The sequence below is a fragment of the Lactuca sativa genome, chromosome 3, assembly GCF_002870075.4.
Source record: "Lactuca sativa cultivar Salinas chromosome 3, Lsat_Salinas_v11, whole genome shotgun sequence".
NCBI classification, from domain to species: Eukaryota; Viridiplantae; Streptophyta; class Magnoliopsida; order Asterales; family Asteraceae; genus Lactuca; species Lactuca sativa.
Window position 1 is genome coordinate 83,236,479 of NC_056625.2, and position 9,983 is coordinate 83,246,461.

The 9,983-nt window shown below is 34.0% G+C and overlaps 1 protein-coding gene across 11 annotated transcripts; it reads right to left on the reverse strand.

The window, feature by feature from the left end:
* Positions 1-267: 267 nt before the first annotated feature.
* On the reverse strand, positions 268-7,837 carry LOC111920330 (probable leucine-rich repeat receptor-like protein kinase At1g35710). 11 transcript variants are annotated; one of them, XM_023915903.3, is made up of 5 exons: positions 4,750-7,836; positions 3,314-4,625; positions 1,324-1,646; positions 738-1,193; positions 268-558 (listed from the first exon to the last, which is right to left on the reverse strand). In XM_023915903.3, exons 1-2 carry the CDS (start codon positions 7,739-7,741, stop codon positions 4,309-4,311), a joined length of 3,309 nt encoding a protein of 1,102 aa, XP_023771671.1. In that variant the 5' UTR covers positions 7,742-7,836; the 3' UTR covers positions 268-558; positions 738-1,193; positions 1,324-1,646; positions 3,314-4,308. The 11 variants fall into 11 exon arrangements, with proteins under 11 accessions (XP_023771671.1, XP_023771672.1, XP_042756147.1 ...); XM_023915904.3 differs by lacking the exon at positions 1,324-1,646; XM_042900213.2 differs by having other exon boundaries at positions 738-1,646.
* Between the last annotated feature and the right edge of the window lie 2,146 nt (positions 7,838-9,983).

Consider the following 9,983-nt stretch of genomic DNA (forward strand, 5'->3'; position numbering starts at 1 on the left):
AAGAAATTAGCAAGGTTTCAAAATTCTCCACCCCAATCAGTTTGGACAAATTTAAGTTTTGTGTTAAAATATCATTCAACCATAGCTATGAAGTGTTTAAAGTGAGCAAACACATCATATTTATGTTTTAAAGAGAAAAACCACATGTAACGTGTAAAATGATCAACACAAAGTATGTCCAACAGAGGAGGTAATGGGAGAAGGTCCCATACATCACAAAAAAAAAAAAAAAAAAAAAAAAAAAAAAAAAAAAAAAAAAATCAAAAATGCAAGAACTTTTAAAATTCGATAAAGGCAAAGAAAGTTTAGAGGATTTTCCTACATGACATGCATTACAAGGAATACTTGACTTTTTGTGCCAAACTAGAAGAGAGTATTATGTTAACATGGAATGTAAAAGTTACGAATGAGGGTGACCAAGCCGTTAATGCCATGTGTGAACAGGAGCACGAACACCAGTGAAGACGCTTCTAGAAATTGGTAGGAGGAATGGGAGATGAAGCGAGTAGAGCCTGTTTTACGTGGACCTATGAGGAGGATAGTGGCCGACTTCTCATCCTTCATGGAGTGAGAAGTTTCATGAAATTCAAAGAAAACATTGTTATCATGACATAATTGTTTAACAAAAAGAAGATGTTGTTTAATTTGTGGTACATGAAGATTATTGAGTAAAGCAAGAGTTTTGTTTGGAGAGTGAAGTTTAGTGGAAACAAAATGTAAAATGGGTAAATCCTTACCATTTCCAACGTGGAGAAAATCTTCACCATAATATGGTTCAGACGTACCGATACTAGATGATTTTGGTGCTACATAGCTATTAGCACCAGTGTCAAGGAGCCAGGAGGGGGATTGGGACCAGTAATCATCATGATTGACTGAAAATTGTTGTCTGTTGCGGATGGTTGCCGGGTCACGATTCCGACAGTTAGATGGGATGTGACCAATGCCACATCGCTTGCAAGTTCCATACACCGTATTTTGATTGGATGCCCAATTAAATTGTCCTCTATTGGTTCGGTTGTTTGGACTACATCCAAACCCACAATTGTTGGTGGTGCGACCACAAGAACGGTTGTTTTGAGAGTAGGAAGTGAAGCAAGCTTATGACTGTTGAGTAAAAGGTTGTAGAGTACTGAATCCGAGTTGTGAGGCAAGTTGATTAAGAGCTTGAACGAGATCCTGTTGTGAAGACCCTGTTAGAAAAGACATGCCAATAGTATTAGTAGTAAAGGCCTGTGGTGATTGAACAACAGGAACAAATTGTTTGATCATGAAATCGTGATCTGAGAGTAGCCCATGTGACTCATTAAAGGCAGTTGGAACCTGTCTAGCAAGAAGAGTCGATTTCAAACTATTATATTCTTCACGAAGACCTGCAATTTACAAGCATAACCAAATCTTTTTCTTTAAAAGCTTCACCAATGTTGGATAAAGCATCAGCATACTCTTTTTCCCTATCGAGATAGACTTCTTATGTTTCAACACCCTTCATTTGTATCTTCATTAACTGTGTTTTGAGAGTGTATTCACTGGAAGACGTGTGAGGAGAGTAGGCACGTTCTAGAGAGAGCCAGACTTCACGTGATGTAGTAGTGCCTTGAACATGTGGGAAGGCAGCCTCTGAGATTGTAGAGATGATCAACATCCTGACATGGGCATCATTAGAAATCCAAATCGGATAGTTAGGGTTTGGCTAAGATTTAGTGGTGGCTTCTTTTTCTGAAGTACTCGTATTTTCAATTGTTTTCCAGTGGGCAAGGAATGGTACTATCGACATAACCAATGAGATTGTTTGTGACAAGAAAAGGATGAATCATGGTTTTCCAAAAACAATAGAGCCATTGTACATTCGAAGGTTTAGAAGAAGGATTAGAAGGATGGTGGCCATTAGGGTTGCCGAGAATTATGCTATGATACCAAGACAAACTTGGCCAAATATTGTGTATTAGTATTATATCAATAATCACTTACCTAAGGAGTATATATAGATCATACAATTACACTATGCATCCCTATAATACTAAACTATTTTATAATTGTCTAATAGTCAGCTATCATTACACTTTCAGATGAACCAGATTTGTCTGTCCGGGCCGGTCCATTAGGTTTTAATACCCAGGGCAAGATAAGAATTTCATGCCCTTTTATACGTACCACACAATAAGCAATACGTATAAAGAATTTATAAAAAGATAAATGTGGTAAATTTTACAATAAAAAAAAAATAAAACAAGCAAAAACCTACAAAAATAACCTAAAATGATGTCTTCATACATTTTTTTTACACAAAAACATCTCTTATTTTACTTTATGATAGTCAATATTTTGTACTTTATGATGCTTGAAAAGCTAATCCTTCCAATCTTTCTTAAAGATACAATTTCAAGAGATTAAATTTTATAAAAACCACATTTCGTTATATTTTGACTTCTTGTTTCTACTTTTCACATGCCAAGAGACCTGAAAAATGAATCATAGAATCAAAAATAGTAATCTGTTTTTAAAATTACCATCAAATATTAACAATAAAAATAATTTATACCTTTTATTGCCTCTAGAAGTCCACATATTTAAAATAAACGAGAGCCAATTCATATCACAGAAACGAAAACACAAAAGTTTAGAAAGAACATTTACAAATTTATAGCAGAAGTAAACAATAGATAACAAATGGTCACAAATTGTACACGAAGGCTGAAGCAAACCATTTCAAAAATCAGATACAAATCAACAGATTTCAATCTCAAACTAAAGAGAAGTCAGATATAAAAATCCAATAGATCTTTCAGACATTGACTCTTTTTTGCTGTAATAAAATAGAGAAAAAATAAAATAGATAAGAACAAAGTAGATTTCTGAATCAAACCTAAATAAACAAAATTTGAACTAAAATAGAGAAAAATCGAGTCTAGTAAAACTTGAACAAGCCATTCATTACAACAACCAACAAGAATCAATTTTATTTCTGAAACAAAAAGCAAAAACACTAAAGATAAATCACTTCAAAAAACTAGAATGAGAACAAGAAAAGGAAATCGGAATAAGAGAAATTGAACTCATCTAGATCAGAATCACACCCAAATAAGAGTCGTTGTATCATAACAATGTATCTTGGACCTAGAATGCTTGCAAGTTGAATCACGATCTTTAACCATAGAGAAATCAGAAATTAGAAAACATAACTTGAAAAATAAAGAAATTGGAATGTTTAGAAACTAGAAATCAGAGAATCAGAATAACTTAAAGATTGAATTGAAACTTGGGAGCTATATATTATCGACTGAATATGAAAAATTCAGAAATCGATTCTTACTCTTTATTTATCAGAGACATAAGGTGATTCTAGGGCATCAAATTCTCCAATCGATAACAACATGTTTCAAAGCGCCGGACGTTTGGATTTTCTATACGCAATTGATGAACGCTCGATGATTGTCTGGCGCCTAAGGTTTTCTTGCCCTGCTTTCTCACGTCCTGACAGATCACAAGATATGGGGCTATTTTTTGGGCCACTTTATATGTAAAAGAACCATAGCTGGATGCCCCCATAAACTTCCTACCCTGGGCCTAAGCCCAAGTTGCCTAGGTACTGGGCCGGGCCTGCGAGTGTATGTCGTTATAACTAGTTAATCTTGCTATGATGTCATCAGAAAAGTTGCTCAACATTAGATATCATGTCTCTGGAAAATTATGATGTCTATCAACATTAATAGCCCTTGTTTTAGTTCTTTCTGGATTCCAGTAAAAATAGTCACACATGACAAATGGTTTTCAAATTCTTCCACGATCGATTGAGGATCCATAAAACTACGGCTGCCATTTCGCTGCTCCCAGTAGACATGCAAGGGAGGTTCAGATGATGAAGCTTTTATACTTGCATTAATGAGTCTTGATTTGTTCTTTGTTAGGAATGTAACAAAATAAGATGATATATAGCACTTGTATGTCATATTTTTCAAGTAAATGTTTAAGATAAGAAAGACCCTGATTACTAACCTGCTTAAACATTAGGCCAATGGCAGGGGAAAAATGTTTTACATTTATGGCAATGGTAATTTGTATATGCTGATTTTAATCATGTTTGTTAGGGTTAACTAATGACTTGTTGATCTCTTTGTAGAAACCTTGTATATTACTTTTCCACTTCAAAATTTCACCTGGAAATAAAGGCAAAACTTGTGTAGCTAGCACTCTTTTCCAGTATTGAGTAGAAGGATTGCAATCGTCCTTGGCATTCAATTGTGTAGATATAGTCAGGAGCATCATACAAAACTACAAAAAAATTAAGAACATCGAATGTACACTTTATCAAGCCGAAGATGTCAATTCAAAGCAGATTCTAATTAACAGATTTGAAACTTGGTGCATTGTTGGCCTTTCATGTGGATTTGAGTTCAAACATGCTCTTGTGAGAGTCAACACCGACTTAACTTGTTTCTCAATTTGGGATGACGGAGGAGGTATCCGGCTATCTCCCACATTTTCTAACACCAAATAATCAGCAGACAATGTTGGTAAAGATGTTATCAGTTCTCCAGGATGCTTTCCCATCACCACTTCTAGTGCAACAACTCCAAAGCTATACACATCACATTTCTCAGATGCCACCATTGTATAAGCAAGCTCTACATCCCAAGAAACATAAGATAAAAACAAAATAGCTATATCAACCTCACAAGATTCTAACATATATACTTATATATATTACAAAACTTAAGATGTAGAACTAAAATCACAAGATTACGTTACCTGGCGCGATATAACCATAGGTGCCTGCAATTGTCGTCCAGTTTGATGAGTCTAGCTTTAAAAGCTTGGACGTGCCGAAATCAGATATATGTGCCTCATAATCAGAATCAAGAAGGATGTTGTTGATGGAAATGTCTCTATGAATTATAGGAGGTGAGCAGTCGTGATGCATATAAGCCAAACCATTAGCAACAGCCTTTACAATATCGACCCTTTTCAACCAATCCAATTCTTTTGCTAAGACATCACTTCTTAAGATTGATCCAAGGCTTCCCTTTTCAAGGTATTCATAAATCAAAAATGAGTGATGGGGATGGGAGCAATATCCATAGAGTTTCACTATGTTTCGATGCCTTATGTTTGTTAATGTTCGTACCTCATTAAGGAATCCATTATGATCAACATTCTCAGATGATGAGTGAAGTTTCTTGACAGCTACCACATTGTTAGGCTGTATCTCAGCTTTGTACACAGTCCCATATCCTCCGGTTCCAATAGCATATGCTTCATCAAAATTGTCCGTTGCTTTCAAGATGTCATCATACACTACTCCTCCATCAAAATTTGTTATGGAGAAGTAATCACCACCTTCATTATCCAATGGTTTCTGTAGAGAATGTCTCTTTTGTTTTCGATAAGCAATGAGGCCACACATGAATAAACCAAGTAAAGTTGCCCCGATAAGAGGGAGCATAATTATTAGGATGAGCTGATGATGAAAGGGATCATTTTTCTTCTTCAAGATTTGACTTGCACAAAGTTCCACTCCCGTAACATTTCCACACAAACCTGGATTGCCTTGTAGGGACGCATTCACAAAGTTGGCGCTAGCGGGAACCGGACCTGAGAGCTCATTGTAAGAAAGGTTGATATCAATCCCAAGAGGCAAACTTGTGAAAGCTTCAGGAATAGAACCAGATAGTCTATTGTGAGAAAGATCCAATTTTTGTACATTTTGCAAACTTTGAACTTCAGATGGTATATCTTTTGTGAGAAAATTCTGAGATAAATCAAGTTCCGTAAGTTGAACTAATTTACCAATCTCACCTGGAATTTTCTCACTAAGCTGGTTATTACTAAGATTCAAGTGATGGATGTGTGCCCAATTACCAATGCTTTTGGGTATCGACCCATTCAATCTATTTGTGGATAGATCTAGTTCAAGGAGTTCACGGAATGACCCGAGCTCCAGAGGTATATTACCTGACAGTTGGTTATCAGAAATGTACAAATATAACATACTTTTCATCTTCTCAAATGCTTTTGGAATCTCACCAACCAAATTATTTGAAGACAGATTAAGCCTTCGTAGTTGAGTTGAATTCGTAAACTCGGAAGGAATAGAACCACTAAGTTGATTGTGGTTCGCCATAAGCTGAGTCAGGGACTTCATATTTCCAAGTTCAACAGGAATTGGACCAGATAATTTATTCTCGTGGAGGTACATAGTCTTTAGGTTGCTCATGTTTGCTAGTGATGATGGAATAGAACCACTAAGTTGATTGCCGCTCACCACCAATTCTTCAAGAGACTTCAAATTCCCAAATTCAATAGGAATGGCACCTGATAATTTATTGTATTTGAGGTACAGATATTGTAGGTTGCTCAGGTTTGCTAGCAATGAAGGAATAGAGCCAGTCAGATCATTGTTGCTCAATATAAGATCAGTGAGAGACTTCAAATTCCCAAGTTCAATAGGAATGATACCCGATAATTTATTCCCTTTAAGGTACAATGTCTCTAGCTTGCTTAAGTTTGTTAGTGATGAAGGAATAGAACCACTAAGTTGATTTTTGCCAACCTGAAGATCAGCGAGAGACTTCAAATTCCCAAGTTCAATAGGAATGGGACCAGATAATCTATTCTCATGGAGGCGTAGAGACTGTAGGTTGCTCAGGTTTCCTAGTGATGAAGGAATGGAACCACTAAGTTGATTGTAGCTCATGGAAATTGAATTGAGAGACTTCAAATTCCCAAGTCCAATAGGAATGGGACCAGAGAGTTGGTTTTTATACAAAAAAAGAATATTCAGAGATGTCAAATCACCCAATGATGAAGGAATAGAACCACTAAGTTGATTTTTGTATAACACAAGATGAGTGAGAGACTTCAAATTGCCAAGTTCGATAGGAATGGGACCAGATAATCTATTCTCATAGAAGCGTAGAGACTGTAGGTTGCTCAGGTTTCCTAGTGATGAAGGAATAGAACCACTAAGTTGATTTTTGTATACCACAAGATGAGTGAGAGACTTCAAATTCCCAAGTTCAATAGGAATGAGACCAGATAATCTATTCTCATAGAGGTGTAGAGACTGTAGGTTGCTGAGGTTTCCTAGTGATGAAGGGATAGAACCACTAAGTTGATTTTTGTATACCGCAAGATGAGTGAGAGACTTCAAATTGCCAAGTTCAATAGGAATGGGACCAGATAGAAGATTTTTGTACAAATAAAGGGTATTCAAAGATGTCAAATCACCTAATGATGAAGGAATTGAGCTAGATATATTGTTCGAGTCTAGGTACAGGTTGGTCAGCTGGTGCAGGTTTCCTATTTCAGGTGGAATTACTCCAGAAAACATATTCAATGAAAAATCAAGATATACAAGTTTGGACAAGAGTCTGATTTCTGGTGGGATGGTGCCAAAGAAGTTATTCTCATAGAGATCAAAATGCGTAAGATTGTGTAGCAAAGAGAATGGAAATTGGTGGAGTGTACCTTTTAAGCCCGATGAACTGAGGTTCAACCTCTGAATGCTCCCAACAGCATTGCAAACTACTCCAAACCAAGAAGTGCATGGAAATGATGTCGTGGAGTTCATAGGGAGTGGAATCCATGAAGAGAGCAAGGAGTTGTGTGGAAGTTCAAGGTTTTCTTTCCATTTGAGAAGAGCATTGGCTTCCTCCAAAGTAGCAGAAGCAAAATTCGGTATGGGGGAGAGTGTGATGATTAGTAGAGTTACAGAGAAAAACAAGAAGTTTGAAGACAACATTATTTGCTTTGCTGTGTTACTTTTACTAAAAGAGGATGGTTTACATATCCTAATTTATACTTGAGCTACCTTTTTCTCTTGTTTTCTTTTTCACATACTCGAAAAGGAAATTTGGGCAATGTATATTTTTCAACAAAGGAAAGTATTGTTAGCCGCCAGTGTCATACTTATCCACAAAGGAGTGTATTGTCAGAAGTCAGTGGCATATTTTTCCACAAAGGAGTGCTTGACAATTTGGATTGTATATTTCATAAATTGTATATTACATGACATTAATCTTTTTCATTGAACAATGAAATTCTTTGTAACCCGAAATTTATCAAGGCACCAGGATTATAAAAAGACAACATGAGTTATTACATGTTATTGTTGTATTTAACAGTGTAATAATTCAACTTATATAACTTGATTATCTAGACGTATTTATTTTTGTTTTTCAGTTAATGCTTTAATACATGTTTCACTAAAAGTGTGTTTTACTTCATAATCAATTCTGTAACTGATGACTGACTATTATGTAGATGATTGTCACTTCAAAACTGTGTCAATGAGTCAATGGAGATGGGGACGTAAGTGCCCTAAAGTGATTCTAAAGACACCAATTCAATTCCAAATACACGAATGAGTTGATTGAATGATATATGTCATTTACTAAACTTAGCCATTTTTAATATATTATATTAAATTTGTCTCATAAAGTAATATATTATATTAAATTTGTCATGTTTCGGTATGCAAATTCATGAAATGTTACTCTTCAATTTACATTAAACATTCTTACATTTATTTGATTTTCAAATCAAACCTTATACTCTTTAAAACTTTAGTTTATATATATATATATATATATATATATATATATATATATATATATATATATATATATATATATATATATATATATTATCACAATTTTTTTATTAATAGAAAATTTCAATTGAAAAAAAAAAGAACTAAAATGGATGGCATTCTTTTAAAAAAAATAGAGATCTAAATAACTATAAATAATAAAACATAAACTTGATTTTATTAATTATCAGATATTATAACTATAGAATTATTATAATTACTGTGTGTTACAAATGAAGAAATGTAGAAATTAAATCAAACAACATAAGCAATTTCTCATCCAGCAGACCGTGATTATCTGTTGTAATGCCAAAGTGGCTAAATATTATGCATTAAATATGCTCCTTATAAATCAACCTTCACATAATGATCACCTCCAACAAGAGAAATAATAATAGCTCTATGAGTTGAGATGTCTTGAGAACCAAGCCAAGGTGGAAAACATGTTGAACCATCTTTGCTTGAGATGTTTTGTGTAACATTCTGTTTATTTAATAAATAAATAGATAAAAGTGATAAACGAATAATCACAAAGGATTTTGGAAGTAAGTGGGTGTTTAGTGTTATTGGGACTTAATATGTAAGTATTTATGGAGGCAGGGGATGATTAGTAACATTTTGGGCTGATATATATATATATATATATATATATATATATATATATATATATATATATATATATATATATATATATATATATATATAATTGAGAATGAGAGAATTATCATCAGCCAATCATTTAATCTAAGCATAAAAGACACAGTGACAAACTTGTAAATACGATAATAACCTTCAATCTCAAATACGTAACGGTAGAGTATTAGATAAAAGTTCAAATTCATTCCTAATCGATCGTTCATCATCCAATTTCTCTCTAACCTTCAAAAATCATCCAGATTTCTTCAATTAAACCCTCATCAACGTCATTCAACGTTAATCAATCATCGATCTTTTTCAATTTTTGGTTCGTCAATAAACAAACCAAAAATTCGTTTTTGGTTCTTTTAATCCAACCTTCAATTCTACTTGAATACGTTCATATCTTCAACATCTATGATTAATTATAATCCCATCGTCATTGGATCATATATATATATATATATATATATATATATATATATATATATATATATATATATATATATATTAGAGTGTAATATAAAAATTAGAAAAAGGTATCTTTTCAAACTTACATCTAAGTTGAAGGGAGCAAAATGAAAAAACATAAAAAAAATTGAAAATCCTCATTCAAAGTGACGGAAGATGATGGGACGGGGACTTTGTTGTTCCCAAAGCTCAATTACACGATTTTATTATTATTTTCCCATCTTCTTTGAAAGTGTGAATAAGCGATAAGAAGATAAATATGAAGATTATTAAATGAAAGCGGATG